The 18,273-nt window shown below is 43.5% G+C and overlaps 1 protein-coding gene across 1 annotated transcript in view; it reads left to right on the forward strand.

Moving 5' to 3' along the window:
• Positions 1 to 17,028, forward strand: part of LOC112219921 (laminin subunit gamma-3) — a 207,226-nt gene extending 190,198 nt beyond the window's left edge. Inside the window, exons 24-28 of the mRNA XM_042302494.1 lie at positions 4,173 to 4,275; positions 10,749 to 10,948; positions 11,124 to 11,264; positions 14,467 to 14,566; positions 15,293 to 17,028. Of these exons, the coding sequence (XP_042158428.1) occupies positions 4,173 to 4,275; positions 10,749 to 10,948; positions 11,124 to 11,264; positions 14,467 to 14,566; positions 15,293 to 15,555 (807 nt within the window). The 3' untranslated portion in view covers positions 15,556 to 17,028. The remainder of the gene's footprint in view (positions 1 to 4,172; positions 4,276 to 10,748; positions 10,949 to 11,123; positions 11,265 to 14,466; positions 14,567 to 15,292) is intronic.
• Positions 17,029 to 18,273: the final 1,245 nt, after the last annotated feature.

Raw genomic sequence — 18,273 nt, forward strand, 5'->3', positions numbered from 1 at the left:
CAGCTGTGCTAACATAATTGCAAATGTGTTTTCTAATGATCAATTATTCTTTTAAAATGATAGACTTGGATTAGCTAACACAACGTGCCATTGGAACACAGGAGTGATGGTTGTTGATAATGTGCCTCTGTACGCCTATGCAGATATTCCATATAAAATCAGCTGTTTCCACCTACAATAGTAATTTACAACAACAATGTCTACACTGTATTTGTGATCAATTTAATGTTATTTTAATGGACAAAAAAATGTGCTTTTCTTTCGAAAACAATTGTCACGGTCGTCCTCCTCTTCATCAGAAGAGGAGAGGCGAGAAGGATCGGAGGACCAAAATGCGGCGTGATATGTGTTCATCATGAATTTTAATAAAGAAAACACTGAACACTGAAACACTACACAAAAACAGTAAACAAAATAACAACCGTGAAGCTAATGCGAGCTGCGCTGAAACAAGCCATCAACATAGACAATCACCCACAAAACAAACAGTGCAACCCAGGCTACCTAAGTATGATTCTCAATCAGAGACAACTAATGACACCTGCCTCTGATTGAGAACCATACTTGGCCGAAACATAGAAATCCCCAAATCATAGAAAATCAAACATAGACTGCCCACCCAACTCACGCCCTGACCATACTAAATAAATACAAAACAAAGGAAATAAAGGTCAGAACGTGACAGCACCCCCCCCCCCAAAGGTGCGGACTCCGGCCGCAAAACCTTAACCTATAGGGGAGGGTCTGGGTGGGCGTCTGTCCGCGGAGGCGGCTCTGGCGCGGGACGCGGACCCCACTTCACCATTGTCTTAGTCCGCCTCATTGTCCGCCTCCGTGGCTTCATAAACCATGGCAAGTCTTCTCAATGGACAGAGGGGCGGCAGCTCGGGACAGAGGGGCGGGGGCTTGGGACAGAGGGGCGGGGGGCTCTGGCGCCTCTGGGCTGAGGGGCTCTGGCGCCTCTGGGCTGAGGGGCTCCGGCAGCAGCGCCGGACAGGCGGGAGACTCCGGCAGCAGCGCCGGACAGGCGGGAGACTCCGGCAGCAGCGCCGGACAGGCGGGAGACTCCGGCAGCAGCGCCGGACAGGCGGGAGATGGTAGAGCGCTTCAGGCGGGAGACTCCCGCACAGCGCCGGAGATGGTAGCAGCGCCGGATGGGAGACTTCAGCAGCGCCGGACAGGCGGGAGACTTGCGGGTCAGCACAGACAGGACCACCTGCAGGGAGGAGACAGAGAGACAGCCTGGTGCGTGGGGCTGCCACAGGAACCACCAGGCTGGGGAGACCTTCAGGAGGCTTCATCTGAGGAGGCAGAAGGACCGGGCTGTGGGGAGCACTGGAGCTCGGAGGCAACCTTGGCACCACTTCCCCAGGCTGGACAACTATCTAGCCCGGACCCTCAGAGTGCAGACACAGGTTGAACCGGGCTGTGGGTATCTAGTGCTTCATCATGAATTTTCCAATTTGCCCGGCACGAAAACACTGCACCCTCCCAGCGCCCGGAAACACACGCAGAGCCGGCGCAATACCCTGGACAAAACTGTAAACAAAATGAGCAGGCACCATACGCCCTGGCTCGAAACACTCGCTTGGCACTTTCGGGGTGCTGCCCTATAGCGCACCGGGCTATGGGCACGTACTGGCGACACCGTGCGCTTAACCGCATAACACGGTGCCTGACCAGTAATGCGCTGCTTATAATAAGCACGAGGAGTGAGCTCAGGTCTGCTACCTGGCTTAGTACCACACCTCGTCTGCCTCCCCCCCCCCAAATATTTTTGGGGCTGCCTCTCGTACCTGTCGCACTGCCGTGCTGCCTCCTCATATCGCCGCCGCTCAGCTTTCGCTGCCACCAGCTCTGCTTTGGGGCGGCGATATTCCCCAGCCTGTGCCCAGGGTCCCTCTCCGTTCAGTATCTCCTCCCATGTAGAGGAGTCCTGTGATGCTGGCCGCTGTTGTTGTTGCTGCTGCTGCTGTCGTCGCTGTCTTTTACCACGCCGCTTGGTCCTTTGTTGGTGGGAGATTCTTCCCCCGCGCCAGAGCCGCCACCACGGACAGACGCCCACCCAGACCCTCCCCTATAGGTTAAGGTTTTGCGGCCGGAGTCCGCACCTTTGGGGGGTGCTGTCACGTTCTGACCTTTATTTCCTTTGTTTTGTATTTATTTAGTATGGTCAGGGCGTGAGTTGGGTGGGCAGTCTATGTTTGTTTTTCTATGATTTGGGTATTTCTATGTTTCGGCCTAGTATGGTTCTCAATCAGAGGCAGGTGTCATTAGTTGTCTCTGATTGAGAATCATACTTAGGTAGCCTGGGTTGCACTGTTTGTTTGTGGGTGATTGTCTATGTTGATGGCTTGTTTCAGTACAGCTCGCATTAGTTTCACGGTTGTTATTTTGTTTACTGTTTTTGTGTAGTGTTTCAGTGTTCAGTGTTTTCTTTATTAAAATTCATGATGAACACATATCACGCCACATTTTGGTCCTCCGATCCTTCTCGCCTCTCCTCTTCAGATGAAGAGGAGGATGACCGTGACAACAGTGAAATTTCTGTGTGACCCCAAACTTTTGAACGGTAGTTCTGAAGCATCTACCATCTACTGTAGTTCACAAGCATCTACCATCTACTGTAGTTCACAAGCATCTACCATCTACTGTAGTTCACAAGCATCTACCATCTCCTGTAGTTCAGAAGCATCTACCATTTATTGTAGTTCAGAAGCATCTACCATCTACTGTAGTTCAGAAGCATCTACCATCTACTGTAGTTCCAAAGCATCTACCATCTACTGTAGTTCAGAAGCATCTACCATCTACTGTAGTTCAGAAGCATCTACCATCTACTGTAGTTCACAAGAATCTACCATCTACTGTAGTTCTGAAGCATCTACCATCTACTGTAGTTCACAAGCATCTACCATCTACTGTAGTTCACAAGCATCTACCATCTACTGTAGTTCACAAGCATCTACCATCTACTGTAGTTCACAAGCATCTACCATATACTGTAGTTCACAAGCATCTACCATTTACTGTAGTTCAGAAGCATCTACCATCTACTGTAGTTCAGAAGCATCTGCCATCTACTGTAGTTCCGAAGCATCTACCATCTACTGTAGTTCCGAAGCATCTACCATCTACTGTAGTTCACAAGAATCTACCATCTACTGTAGTTCACAAGCGTCTACCATCTACTGTAGTTCCAAAGCATCTACCATCTACTGTAGTTCACAAGCATCTACCATCTACTGTAGTTCACAAGCATCTACCATCTACTGTAGTTCACAAGCATCTACCATCTACTGTAGTTCTGAAGCATCTACCATCTACTGTAGTTCACAAGCATCTACCATCTCCTGTAGTTCACAAGCATCTACCATCTACTGTAGTTCTGAAGCATCTACCATCTACTGTAGTTCTGAAGCATCTACCATCTACTGTAGTTCAGAAGCATCTACCATCTACTATAGTTCAGAAGCATTTACCATGTACTGTAGTTCTGAAGCATCTACCATCTGCTGTAGTTCTGAAGCATCTACCATCTACTGTAGTTCTGAAGCATCTACCATCTACTGTAGTTCACAAGCATCTACCATCTACTGTAGTTCAGAAGCATCTACCATCTCCTGTAGTTCAGAAGCATCTACCATCTACTATAGTTCTAATAAAACAATTGAAATAAATAATTAAGGAATTCATATTTTTCAGACGGATGATAAAGGTACTGTAAACTGTTTTATTATATTCTTTCTTATTATCTGTAATTGTTCTGCTTTTACTCTACAGCAGGGGTACGCCCAATGCCGTCAGTGGTATGCCAAATATATATATATATATACATATATATATTAAATGTGAATCACATTTTTATTTGGCGTACCACTGACGGCATTGCGCGTACCCCTGCTGTAGAGTAAAAGCAGAACAATTACAGATAATAAGAAATATTATAATAAAACATTTTACAGTACTTTTATCGTCCGTCTGTTAAATATGAATTCCTTAATTATTTATATAAATTGTTTTATTAGAACTACAGTAGATGGTAGATGCTTCTGCGTTAAATCAGTCAGTGACCCCATAGTCAGGATGCTGTGCTGTCTGATGTGTAACTCTTGAGGTTCTGTGAGGTTCACTCCCTACTCTCTCTCTATCCCTGGTACCTGCCTCTGCAGCTGACAGCTCATGCCCAGGGGTCAAAGGTCCTGGCCCTGTCATCGGTGGTGACAGGGAAAGAAATGGAGTCAGAGGTCATCACCCTGCGGAGAGAACTGGAAGGTGACGTTTGCAGCATGTTCTATTTCTGTTTCTTTTTCTGTTGTTTTACATTTCAGACTTTTTGTTTCGTTTTCATATTCCCATCACTGCAATATCAGCCCACGGAGTTATTCTAATTAAATATCAAAATGCTTAGAAAAACAAATGTAACACAAATGTAACCGTTTGTTTCTCCCTGTTAAGCTTCGCTTGCCATTTTGTGAGGGGAGGAAGAGCAGCTGTGATTGTCGGAAATAATAACAAAGCCTCAAATGCACTCTGAGTTTCATAGCCTCTAGTTCATTTCAACAATATATTCACTGTTTATAAAAAATGTATAAAATTTATAAGAAATCTCATCAGGGTAGTCTGAATATAAACCCTTACAAATAAAAGCATGTCAAATTTGCAGCTTCAATTGTCAAAATCTAATTTTCACATGTGAAATTGAATTTTCTTATAGTCTTTGGCCTGAACGCCAAGCGTCACGTCTGGAGGAAACCTGGCACCGTCCCTACGTTGAAGCATGATGGTGGCAGCATCATGCTGTGGGGATGTTTTTTAGCGGCAGGGACTGGGAGACTACTCAGGATTGCGGGAAAGATGAACGGAGCAAAGTACAGAGAGATCCTTAATGAAAACCTGCTCCAGAGCGAACAGGACCTCAGACTGGGGTGAAGGTTCACCTTCCAACAGGACAATGACCCTAAGTACACAGCCAAGACAATGCAAGAGTGGCTTTGAGACAATTCTCTGAAAGTCCTTGAGTGGCCCAGCCAGAGCCCAGACTTGAACCTGATCGAACATCTCTGGAAAGACCTGAAAATAGCTGTGCAGTGATGCTCCCCATCCAACCTCATAGAGCTTGAGAGGATATGCAGAGAAGAATGGGAGAAACTCCCCAATTACAGGTGTGCCAAGCTTGTACCCAAAAAGACTTAAGGCTGTAATCGCTGCCATACAGTGGGTTGTGAAAGTATTCACCCCCCTTGGCATTTTTCCTATTTTGTTGTCTTACAACCTGGAATTAAAGTAGTTTTTGGGGGGGGGGCGGTTGTTTCTTTTGATTTACACAACCTGACTCCCAAAATATTTTATATTGTGAAACAAACAAGAAATATTACAAAAAACTGAAAACTTCAACATGCATAACTATTTTAGTCTCAACTGACCAGAATCCCTTCTTCAATATGCCTTTTGGCAAACAACAAACGTGTTTGCTTATTATTTTCTTTTTTCTGGCCACTCTTCCGTACGCCCAGCTCTGTGGAGTGTACAGCTTAAAGTGGTCCTATGGAAAGATACTCCAATCTCCGCTGTGGAGCTTTGCAGCTCCTTCAGGGTTATATATGGTCTCTTTGTTGTTCCTCTGATTAATGCCCTCCTTGCCTGGTCCGTGAATTTTGGTGGGCGGCCCTCTCTTGGCAGGTTTGTTGTGGTGCCAAATTATTATTTTTTTAAATGGTGCTCTGTGGGTTGTTCAAAGTTTCAGATATTTTTTTGTTTCCCAACTCTGATCTGTACTTCTCCACAACTTTGTCCCTGACCTGTTTGGAGAGCTCTTTGGTGCCACTTGCTTGGTGGTGCCCCTTGCTCAGTGGTGTGGCAGACTCTGAGGCTTTTCAGAACAGGTGTATATACTGTATACTGAGATCATGTGACAGATCATGTGACACTTATATTGCACACATGTGGAGTTTATTTAAGTAAGTATGTGACTTCTGAAGGTAACTGGTTGCACCAGATCTTGTTTAGTGGCTTCATAACAAAGGGTTTGAATACATATGCACGCACCACTTTTCCATTATTTTTATTTTTTATATATTTATATATTTTTTTAAGTCATTTTTTTTCATTTAACTTCACCAATTTGGAATATTTTGTGTATGTCCATTACATGACATCCAAATAAAAATCCATTTTAATGAAACAAAATAGGAAAAACGCCAAGGGGGGTGAATACTTTTGCAAGGCACTGTAGGTGCTTCAACGAAGTATTGAGTAAAGGGTCTGAATACTTATGTCAATATAATATTTTATTTTGTATTTTTTATACATTTGCGAACATTTCTAAAACCTGATTTTGCTTTGTCATTATGGGTGTGTAGATTGATGAGGGGGATTTTAGAATAAGGCAAAATGTGGAAAAGGTCAACGGGTCTGAATACTTTCCAAATGCACTGTATTGATAAATATGCGTTGTATATAAACAGTGAAACTAAAATGCATTTTACGGTAGTAGAAATATTAGGATGAGCTATGTTGAGAATACAGTATTAAAATACACAGTACAAAACCCCATTGCAAAATGGATGGAATTGCAGGAAATTAGCTTCATCATCCCAGACTCACTCCAATTTTCATATCGCCACAACAGGTCCATAGAGGACGCAATATCAATTTCTCTCCACACTACCTTCACCCACCTAGACAGAGTTGAAGTCGGAAGTTTACACACACCTGAGCCAAATACATTTAAACTCAGTTTTTCACAATTCCTGACATTTAATCTTAGTAAAAAATCCATGTTTTAGGTCCGTTAGGATTAGCACTTTATTTTAAGAATGTTAAATGTCAGAATAATACTAGAGAATGATTTATTTCAGCTTTTATTTATTTTATCACATTCCCAGTGGGTCAGAAGTTTACATACACTCAATTAGTATTTGGTAGCATTGCCTTTAAAATGGTTTAGCTTGGGTCAAATGTTTCGGGTAGCCTTCCAAAAGCTTCCCACAATAAGTTGGGTGAATTTTGGCCCATTCCTCCTGACAGAGCTGGTGTAACTGAATCAGGTTTGTAGGCCTCCTTGCTCGCACACACTTTTTCAGTTCTGACCACAAATATTCTATAGGATTGAGATCAGAGTTTTGTGATGGCCACTCCAATACCTTGACTTTGTTGTCCTAAAAGCCATTTTGCCACAACTTTGAGAGTATGCTTGGGGTCATTGTCCATTTGGAATACCCATTTGCTTCAATATATCCACACAATTTTCTTTTTTCATGATGCCATCTAGTTTGTGAAGTGCACCAGTCCCTTCTGCAGCAAAGCACCGCCACAACATGATGCTGCCACCCCCGTGCTTCATGGTTGGGAAGGTGTTCTTCGGCTTGCAAGCCTCCCCCTTTTTCCTTCTAACATAACGATGGTCATTATGACCAAACAGTTCTATTTTTGTTTCATCAGACCAGAGTACATTTCTCCAAAAAGTACGACCTTTGTCCCCATGTGCAGTTGCAAACCGTAGTCTGGCTTTTTTAATGGAGGTTTTGGAGCAGTGGCTTCTTCCTTGCTGAGCGGCCTTTCAGGTTATGTCGATATAGGACTCGTTTTACTGTGGATATAGAAACCTTTGGACCTGTTTCCTCCAGCATCTTCACAAGGTCCTTTGCTATTGTTCTGGGATTGATTTTCACTTTTCACACCAAAGTACGTTCATCTCTAGGGGACAGAACACGTCTCCTTCCTGAGCGATATGACGGCTGAGTGGTCCCATGGTGTTTATACTTGCGTACTATTGTTTGTGCAGATTAATGTGGTACCTTTGGAAATTGCTCCCAAGAATGAACCAGACTTGTGGATGTCAACAATTTTTTTCTGAGGTCTTGGCTGATTTCTTTTGATTTTCCCATGATGTCAAGCAAAGAGGCAGTGAGTTTGAAGGTAGGCCTTGAAATAAATCCACAGGTACACCTCCAATTGACTCAAATTATGTCAATTAGCCTATCAGAAGCTTCTATAGCCATGACATCATATTCTGGAATTTTCCACGCTGTTTAAAGGCACAGTCAATTTAGTGTATGTAAACTTCTGACCTACTGGAATTGTGATACAGTGAATTATAAGTGAAATAATCTGTCTGTAAATAATTGTTGGAAAAATGACATGTGTCATGCAGAAAGTAGATGTCCTAACCGACTTGCCAAAACTATAGTTTGCTAACAAGACATTTGTGTAGTGTTTGAAAAACAAGTTTTAATGACTCCAACCTAAGTGTATGTAAACTTCCGACTTCAACTGTACATGTAAGAGGAATACCTACGTGAGAATGCTGTTTATTGACTACAGCCCAGCATTCAACACCATTGTCCCCTCCAAGCTCGTCACCAAGCTTAGGATGCTGGGACTGAACACCTCCCTCTGCAACTGGATCCTGGACTTCTTGACTGGATGACCCCAGGTGGTGAGGATAGGCAACATCACCTCAGCCCCGCTGAACCTAAACACAGGGACCCCACAGGGGTGTGTGCTTTGTCCCCTCCTGTACTCCCTGTTCCCCCACAACTGCCATGCAGGACTCTAACACCATCATCAAGTTTGCTGACGACACGACGATGGTAGGCCTGATCACCGGCGACGATGAGACAGCCTGCAGGGAGGAGGTCAGTGGCCAGGCAGTATGGTGCCGGAACAACAACCTCTCCCTCAACTTCAATAAGACCAAGGAGCTGATCGTGTACTCCAAGAAAAAGGGGGACGAGCATGCCCCATCCACATCAATGGGGCTGCAGTGGAACGGGTCGAGAGCTTCAAGTTCCTCTGTGTCCAAATCAAGGACTTAAAATGGTCCACACACATGCGTACAGTTGTGAAGAAGGTACGGCAGTGCCTCTTCCCCTTTAGGAGGTTGAAAAGATTTGGCATGGGCCCTCAGATCCTCAAAAAGTACAGCTGTACCATTGAGAGCATACTGACTGGCTGCATCACTGCTTGGTATGGCAATAGCACCACCCTCGATCACATGGGGCTACAGAGGTTGGTGCGGACAGCCCAGTGCATCACTGGGGCCAAGCTCCTTGCCATCCAGGGCAGTGTGAAAGGAAGGCCTGGAAAATTGTTGAAGACTTCAGCCACCCAAGCCATAGACTGTTCTTTCTGCATCCGCATGATCAAATCAAAATCAAATCAAATTTATTTATATAGCCCTTCGTACATCAGCTGATATCTCAAAGTGCTATACAGAAACCCAGCCTAAAACCCCAAACAGCAAGCAATGCAGGTGTAGAAGCACGGTGGCTAGGAAAAACTCCCTAGAAAGGCCAAAACCTAGGAAGAAACCTAGAGAGGAACCAGGCTATGTGGGGTGGCCAGTCCTCTTCTGGCTGTGCCGGGTGGAGATTATAACAGAACATGGCCAAGATGTTCAAATGTTCATAAATGACCAGCATGGTCGAATAATAATAAGGCAGAACAGTTGAAACTGGAGCAGCAGCACAGTCAGGTGGAAGTTGAAACTGGAGCAGCAGCATGGCCAGGTGGACTGATAAGCGGTACCGGTGCATCAAGTCTGACACCAACAGGCTCCTGGACAGCTTCTATCCCCAAGTCATAAGACTGCTATATAGCTGTCTAAATTGACCGTTGTATTTTATTTAAAAAATTGCACTTTCTATGCACACTCACAGGGCCCTACACACTCATGCACATCCTCTCACATACAATCATCATATATGCTGTTGCTACTTTGTTTATCATATATCCTGATTCCTAGGCACGTTACCCCTATACATATCTACCAGTGGAGGCTCCTTAGGTGAGGAAGGGGAGGACCATCCTCTCCAGTGAATTTAATAAAAATAAGAATATTTAATCATTAAAAAATTATCCTTTTTAAATAAAACTATACTAAATATATTCACGTCACAAAATAATTGATTAAAACACATTGTTTAGCTATATAGGTCTACAGTAGCCTCAACACCACTTAGTAAGGTAGCACTGTGGTGAAGCCAGAGGACAGCTAGTTTCTGATACATTGACTTCAATACAAAATCTAGGAGGCTCAGGGTTCTCACCCCCTTCCATAGACAACTTCCGGAGGACATCCTCCAACCTATCAGAGCTCTTGCAGCATGAACTGACATATTGTCCACCCAATCAAAGGATCAGATCATTAATATAGTACTGAAAGCATAAGCTACAGCTAGCTAGCACTGCAGTGCATAAAATGTGGTCAGTAGTTGACTCAAAGAGAGAGAAAGACAATAGTTGAACAGTTTTAAACAAAAAATTAAGGAGGAGGGAGAGAGAGAGAGAGAAAGAGAGAGAGAGAGCTGAAAGTGTAGCAGACTTGAGTCGTTAATGGTTGGTCATGGTCATGAGATCAAGTAGCCCGCCTGCGACTTCAAAATGAGGGTTGGCCCTCTTGGTCAGATGGGCTAGACTTTGTCTTCTCCCATGGGAGACCTGATTTCTTATCCTTCCAATTACATACATGTGAAACTTCACACGTGTCTGACACCACATCTGACGCACGTGTCTGTTTTTCCCACGTGACATTTGTTCACGTGATGTTTGTCACTGTTTTTTTTGTAAGGGAAGGAATAGAATTGAATGGAACTTGAACTCATATTTTCTCATTACTTTGTTACTAGTATATGGATTGTGAAATAGAATAGGATAGAATAAAAAACTTTTTGTCAGTTGCTATCACACTTCTTTAACCATGTCAGTGGCCAACCTGCCTTGCCCCTGTCCATCCCCCACCCTAGACATGCAGAGAGAGTGGCCTCGAAGGCAGGTCCAGACCAAGGCTGCTCTGAAGAAGGAGACGCTGCTGAGGGAGGTTTTTGAAGACATCAATAAGAAGGTGAACCAGACAGAGAGAGTCCTGAGGCCTGCCCTGGAAAACGCTACCCTCTCCAACGCTACTGCAGGACAGGCAGAACACACTGCACACTCCCTGTCTAAAGTGGGTATGGCGGGGTGTGTGTGTGTGTGTGTGTGTGTGTGTGTGTGTGTGTGTGTGTGTGTGTGTGTGTGTGTGTGTGTGTGTGTGTTTAAATTCCATTCACATAAGTCACATCACACCCCTATGAATCCTGTATCCTTCATATTCATTTGTCTGTGTTTTTCTCTGAACACAGGAGGCCAAGGCCACCCTGACCAAGGCCAAGCATGCGAGGACAGCGTCTGCCCAGCTCAGCTCCTCTGTGGACACAGCCATGCAGCAGCTGGCTGAGCTGGAGAACCACACTGCCCAGGCACAAGCTCAACTCAACGTAGAGGTAACCACAACACAACCAATAATCAACCACACTGCCCAGGCACAAGCCCAACTCAACGTACAGGTAACCACAACACAACCAATAATTTACCAAACTGCCCAGGTACAAGCCCAACTCAACTCATATGTAACCACTACACAACCAATAATCAACGACACTGCCCAGGCACAAACCCACTCAACTCATATGTAACCACTACACAACCAATAATCAACCACACTGCCCAGGCACAAACCCAACTCAACTCATAGGTAACACAACACAACCAATAATCTGGGACCTGAAAGAGTATTTAATACAATACTATATCGAATCACTTAGGGTTGAATCCTAGCTTGAGATTTGCATGGGCAAATTTTCACACAAATATACAACTGACAATTACAAATATACAACTACAATTGCTCCATGAATCCTTGAAAGTAAGCATTTGTAAGCATTCCATGGTACCGTTACACCCTCTGTATTCTGTGCAAGTGACAAATACACTTTGATCTATAAGTTACGAAGAGTTACCCATGCGGATCTGAAGGGGGATTCAGCCCCCACATTGTATGCTATAATGTTGCCATCTATCTATCTCTCTATATGCAGTACCCACCAAAGATTTGGACATACCTACTCATTCTAGGGTTTTTCTTTATTTGTACTGTTTTCTACATTGTACAATAATAGTGAAAGACATCAAAACAATGAAATAACACATATGGAATCACATAAACCCCAAAATATTTCAGATTCTTCAAAGTAGCCACCCTTTGCCTTGATGACAGTTTTGCATACTCTTGGCATTCTCTCAACCAGTTTCACCTGGAATGCTTTTCCAACAGTCTTGGAGTTCCCACATATGCTGGGCACTTGTTGGCTGCTTTTCCTTCACCCTGGGGGTTCAACTCATCCTAAACCACCTCAATTGGATTGAGGTTGGGTGATTGTAGAGGCCAGGTCATCTTATACAGCACTCCATCACTCTCCTTATTGGTCAAATAGCCCTTACACAGCCTGGAGGTGTGTTGGGTCATTGTCCTGTTGAAAAACGAATGATAGTCCCACTAAGCGCAAACCAGTTGGGATGGCGTATCACTGCAGAATGCTGTGGTAGCCATGCTGGTTAAATGTGAATTCTAAACAAATCACAGACAGTGTCACCAGCAAAGCACCATCACACCTCCTCCTCCTCCATGCTTCATAGTGGGAACCACACATGCAGAGATCATCCGTTCACCTACTCTGCGTCTCACAAAGACACAGTGGTTGGAACCAAAAATCGCAAATTTGGACTCATCAGACCAAATGACAGATTTACACCAGTCTAATGTCCATTGCTCGTGTTTCTTGGCCCAAGCAAGTCTCTTATTCTTATTTGTGTCCTTTAGCAGTGGTTTCTTTGCAGCAATTCGACCATGAAGGCCTGATTCACGCAGTCTCCTCAGAACAGTTGATGTTGAGATGTGTCTGTTACTTGAACTCTGTAAAAATATTTATTTGGCTTGCAATCTGAGGTGCAGTTAGCTCTAATTAACTTATCCTTTGCAGCAGAGGAAACTCTGGGTTTTCCTTTCCTGTGGCGGTCCTCATGAGAGCCAGTTTCATCATGGCGCTTGATGGTTTTTGCAACTGAACTTGAAGAAGTTCTTATAATCTTCCATATTGACTGACCTTCATGTCTTAAAGTAATGATAGACTGTCGTTTCTCTTTGCTTATTTGAGATGTTCTTGCCATAATATGGACTTGGTCTTTTACCAAATAGGACTGTCTTCTATATACCACCCATACCTTGTCAAAACACAACATATTGGCGCAAACGCATTAAGAAGGAAAGAAATTCCACAAATGAACTTTTAACAAGGCACACCTGTTAATTGAAATGCATTCCAGGTGACTACCTCATGAAACTGGTTGAGAGAATGCGGCAGGGTAGCCTAGTGGTTAGAGCATGTGACTAGTGTGACTAGTAACCGCAAGGTTGCGAGTTCAAACCCCCGAGCTGACAAGGTACAAATCTGTTGTTCTGCCCCTGAACAGGCATTTAACCCACTGTTCCTAGGCCGTCATTGAAAATAAGAATTTGTTCTTAACTGACTTGCCTAGTAAAATAAAGGTTACAATTTTTTTTTACAAAAAAACGCCAAAAGCTGTCATGAAGGCAATGGGTGGCTACTTTGAAGAATCTCAAATACAAAATATATTTTGATTTGTTAAACACTTTTTTGGTTACTACATGATTCCATATGTGTTATTTCATAGTTTTGATGTCTTCTCTATTTTTATACAATATAGAAATATTAAAAATAAAGAAAAACCCTGAAATGAGTAGGTGTATCCAAACTTTTAACTGCTCTGTATATGTACAGTACATATGTGTAAGGTTCTGTATTTATTTTCTTAGTCAACCTTGTGTTCTGTTTCATTGTGTTCTTGAACGTAGCCCTGTTTCTTTGTGTTCTTGAACGTAGCCCTGTTTCTTTGTGTTCTTGAACGTAGCCCTGTTTCTTTGTGTTCTTGAACGTAGCCCTGTTTCTTTGTGTTCTTGAACATAGCCCTGTTTCTTTGTGTTCTTGACGTAGCCCTGTTTCTTTGTGTTCTTGAACGTAGCCCTGTTTCTTTGTGTTCTTTGCCCTGTTTCTTTGTGTTCTTGAACGTAGCCCTGTTTCTTTGTGTTCTTGTTCTTGAACGTAAACGTAGCCCTGTTTCTTTGTGTTCTTGAACGTAGCCCTGTTTCTTTGTGTTCTTGAACGTAGCCCTGTTTCTTTGTGTTCTTGAACGTAGCCCTGTTTCATTGTGTTCTTGAACGTAGCCCTGTTTCGTTGTGTTCTTGAACGTAGCCCTGTTTCTTTGTGTTCTTGAACGTAGCCCTGTCTTTCATTTTTGTTCACTGATTTCACCTGTGTTAGTTACTCACCTGGTCTCATCAGCTCCTTATTTAGCTCAGTTCATTCTGTTTGTGACTTTGCGAGGTATTGTTTGTTTTGACTCTACTAAGCCTTTTCCTCACTCTTTTGTGAGAACCAGTTATAGCCTTCAGTTCTAGTTTTGATTCACCTGCCTGTTTGCCTACCTGTGTATTGCCTGCCTGTGACCACGATTCCTGCCTTCTACAAAATAAACACCTGCTGCGCTCTGTGCGTGAGTCTACACCTTTTTCTTCCTGAGCATTCATTACAATATGTCCCTGTATATTTGTTCCTCTGTGATCTCCAGCCTGTAGAGTCTCTGACCAGTGTGAAGGGGGACATCCAGGCAGCTAAGTTTCAGCTGGAGGCCTATTCACTCACACTCACCCAGCTCATCCGTAACATGGGTAAGTTCAAATCTGACGTTTACTGGGCTGTCCCAAATGACACCCTACTCCCTATATAGTACACTACTTTTAGCTGGGGCACATGGGGAATAGGGTACAAATTTGGACACACACTAAATTCCATGCAGTAACAAATCCAACATGTCAGCTCAACCAGAAGCATCTAAGCCTACATGTTACCGCCCTCCTCACCACTGATCGCTCACACCTGACTTCCATCAGATCAGTGATGCTATGTCAGAATGGTCGTTAGTAAAGGGGTCCAGATGGATTTCTCAGATGAAGGAAGAATGTTGTTGACGCACCTCTCTAGGAATTCAGATATCCTGTTTACTAGTAGAATTAGCAAACCAGATACTGTTACAAATATGTTTTATTGAAACAGTTGTATTGATTAAATGCATAAACCAGGTGACTAAATGGTTTCCCACAGTTCCTGTGTCCCTGTTAATGAGTCAGTGGTGATATGGGCACCATCCTGATGGAGAAACGTCCACTCATAACACTGGCCAACCCCATCGTTGGGTGGGCACAACAGGGTGGCACATAGACCTCAGTGACCACACAAGACAAGAACCTTGCTGATGGCAAGAGTTAAATACTAGGCCTGTTCAACACTCCTAGCTCTAAAGTACAAATTCATCCCTCTGTCTACTTTTTCACAATAACTGTAATCCTGATAGACTGTACAATGTAGTATCTCAAATACTGTTTTCTGTCTTTCAGATGGGAGCATGGTGCTGGAGCGGTTTGACCGTATCCTGAGTGAGACGGTGGTGCGGTTGGGTGTTCTGCGAGGCTGCGTGGAGAGCCTTGCCCTGAACGTGAAGATCCAGAGCCTATGGTCAGCTGCCCAGGACCAGAAGAACCAACTGACCCACCTGGAACAGGACCTGCAGGAGATAAGACAGGAGCGAGACAGTTTGAAGGACATCGCCCTGTACCTGCCCCAGACTTGCCCCCAGGCCTCGGGGATAGAAGGACACTAGGACTGTGCTCCAGGAGGACATTCATTTTACTCCCTCCCTGAATTGCGCACACTCGTTCACTCAACCTCAATGATTTAATAGAGGGTCTACCATGTTTCTTACAGCAAGAAAATTGGAATTAGACATAAGAATGCTGGGAGGACTCGAAGTTCAGATGGTGGGTAGGTCTCAGATATTTGAATGCTTTAGGGGAGATGTAGTCTGTCCCAAATGGCACCCTATAGTGCATTACTTTTGACTAGTGCCTGTAGAGCTTTGGTCAAAAGTAGTACACTATGTAGGGAATGTGGTTCCATTTGGGACACATGCATAGAAGTGTAGGTGGCATCCTCAGTTTATTGGTGTTAGTGGACAATACTGTGGTTGTGCATCCCCATCTACTGCAGTGCAGTCACACAGTTCTACCACTTTGTCTCTATACTTTTCAAACTCTCCACTATACTTTTCTGACCTGGCTGATATCACTTCAATACTACTGTCCAGTCATAGGTAGTTTTCCTTGCCCTCTTTGAACTTCTACCATCATCATGCTCTTTCCATTAGTCCTACCCCCTCACTCCTTTTTGGCTTTACTTATCTTTCCGTAGCTCATCCCGCTCCCAACTCCACATTACCACTGCCCTGTCGCCATAGCAGTGATCATTCTCATTTCATTTCCCCCTGTAATATTTCCAACCTCTGCAGTGTAATTAATCAGTGAATAATAAGTCTGCTATAGCTGCCTGTTCAACAGCCCAGTGTGTCCTGTCAAGTTTAAAACAATGCTGATTGTCCACTTTGGGGGTAGGTGTGTCTGAACTGCAGTGCTTCTCCAATGTGACACCTTCAGTTACACTTGAGCAATTTTCATCAGCCTTCCATAATGAACAATTAGTCATTTTTCCCTCCATAGGGTTCAACTGCACGCACACAGTCATTCATTTTGGGATTCTACATGTGCCTCTCGCTTTCCCTCCGTCTCCTTTCGCTTTCTCTCTGAGCAAATGATCTGTCAAATGGAAAAGGACAAAAACAATCAACCTGTTGGCTTTCTCCATGTGGGTAACAATGGCTGGAATACCTACAGAATTATAGAAGGTATAGAAATCTGTCGCTAGAAATGGGACCTTTCTATTTCAGATAGAATTTTGTCAGACCAGAAATAGGATATGATTGGTTTTAGATGATAGCCCGGTAAACAAAGTAGAAAACAAGGCCTGAAAATGTAATGATGTGTTCCCCCTCTGCATGTGTGCTCGCACCCAAAATCGTGTTATTTTGTTGATGGTGCTGTTTATTATTGGAGAAACTAGCACAGCTATTGATGGCAGCCATCAATAAGACTATAAAGCACACTAAATATATACTGGATCAAATACTGATGATGAAAAGCAATGTTGAAGTGTCTAATATCAATAAATTGTATTACGTTCATAACTTCAGTCTTATGGACTATATTTCTGTTAAATGTTGGATCCTTTGATATCAAACTGACAAACATCCCTGCAGTTCTTTAAATTACCACATGGTGGTAATCAAGAGTCACTAGCGTTCCTTACAAACCAGAGAACATCACTTGCTGTGAGTTAGTTGACCCACTATGGTGGAATCCTAGGACTCTGGGACCTCCGCACTACTTTATATATCTGTACTACACAAAGCACAACCCTCCCCCCCACACACTACTTTATACTGTATATCTGTACTGTATATTACACATTCTTCATACTAACACTCACAGGATTGTGACAGTTTCTGATTGCTCAGACCAACCAGAGCTTCAGGTCTGTTCATCACTTCCTGAAGGGAAAACACTGGGCAGCCTAGCGTTAAACTATATGAGTGCCTTTCCGGGAACATCTTTAAGGTATGTCCTGTACATAAGTGGATGCTAACACAGGCACCCCAATTTTGATCTTTTTCCCACTAATTGGTCTTTGATCAATCACATCAGCTCTTTTTTGAAAACAAATTGGATGGCTAGAGTGACATAATAGTTTATAAGGGGGGCTAGGTACCGATTTAAAGGTTTTATAAGTTACAGACATATGTTGTTTGTATTTATAAATCATTAGTAACCTGTTACTGAGCAGGCCTGTATGACTGCATGGGTTTATACATTTAATAGAACGTCAATCATGACGTTTTGGGTACACAAGTCATATGAAGACTGTGCCACCTCATCGACTGTGCAGTCGGGCATCAGATTGCTATAACATATTAGCTGATGCTTAAAATGCCTATCCAGGCGTTGTAAGATCCATCAGGCATCAGCAACGCCTGGGCAGAGAAACACACACAAATTTACACAAGCAGCCTAATTCTGATATTTTTCCACTAATTGGTCTTCTGACCAATCAGATCAACTCTTTTGCCAATAATTGGAGAAAAGATCAGGATTGGGCTGCAACATAGCCAGAGTGATGTGACAACCCGCTATCTGTGAATGTGAACGATTTAAGGCTACAGCCCAGTTAGCCCCGAGGTAGCCTGGCATGCTAGACATTACAATGTGGCTGCAGTTACACAGGCAGCCCAATTCTGTTTTATTTTCTTCACTTATTGGTCTTCTGACCAATCGGATCTGCTCTTTTGCCAATAATTGGACAACGATCAGAATTGGGCTGCCTGTATAACACAGCCTAAATTCTTGTTGAAGAATCATGTTTGTTTAGGTAAGATACCTAAATGGCTGGGGGTGAGACTATGGCCTACTAATGCTGACTTTACTGTAAGCTA

This window comes from Oncorhynchus tshawytscha, linkage group LG20 (genome assembly GCF_018296145.1).
Source record: "Oncorhynchus tshawytscha isolate Ot180627B linkage group LG20, Otsh_v2.0, whole genome shotgun sequence".
Taxonomy (NCBI): domain Eukaryota; kingdom Metazoa; phylum Chordata; class Actinopteri; order Salmoniformes; family Salmonidae; genus Oncorhynchus; species Oncorhynchus tshawytscha.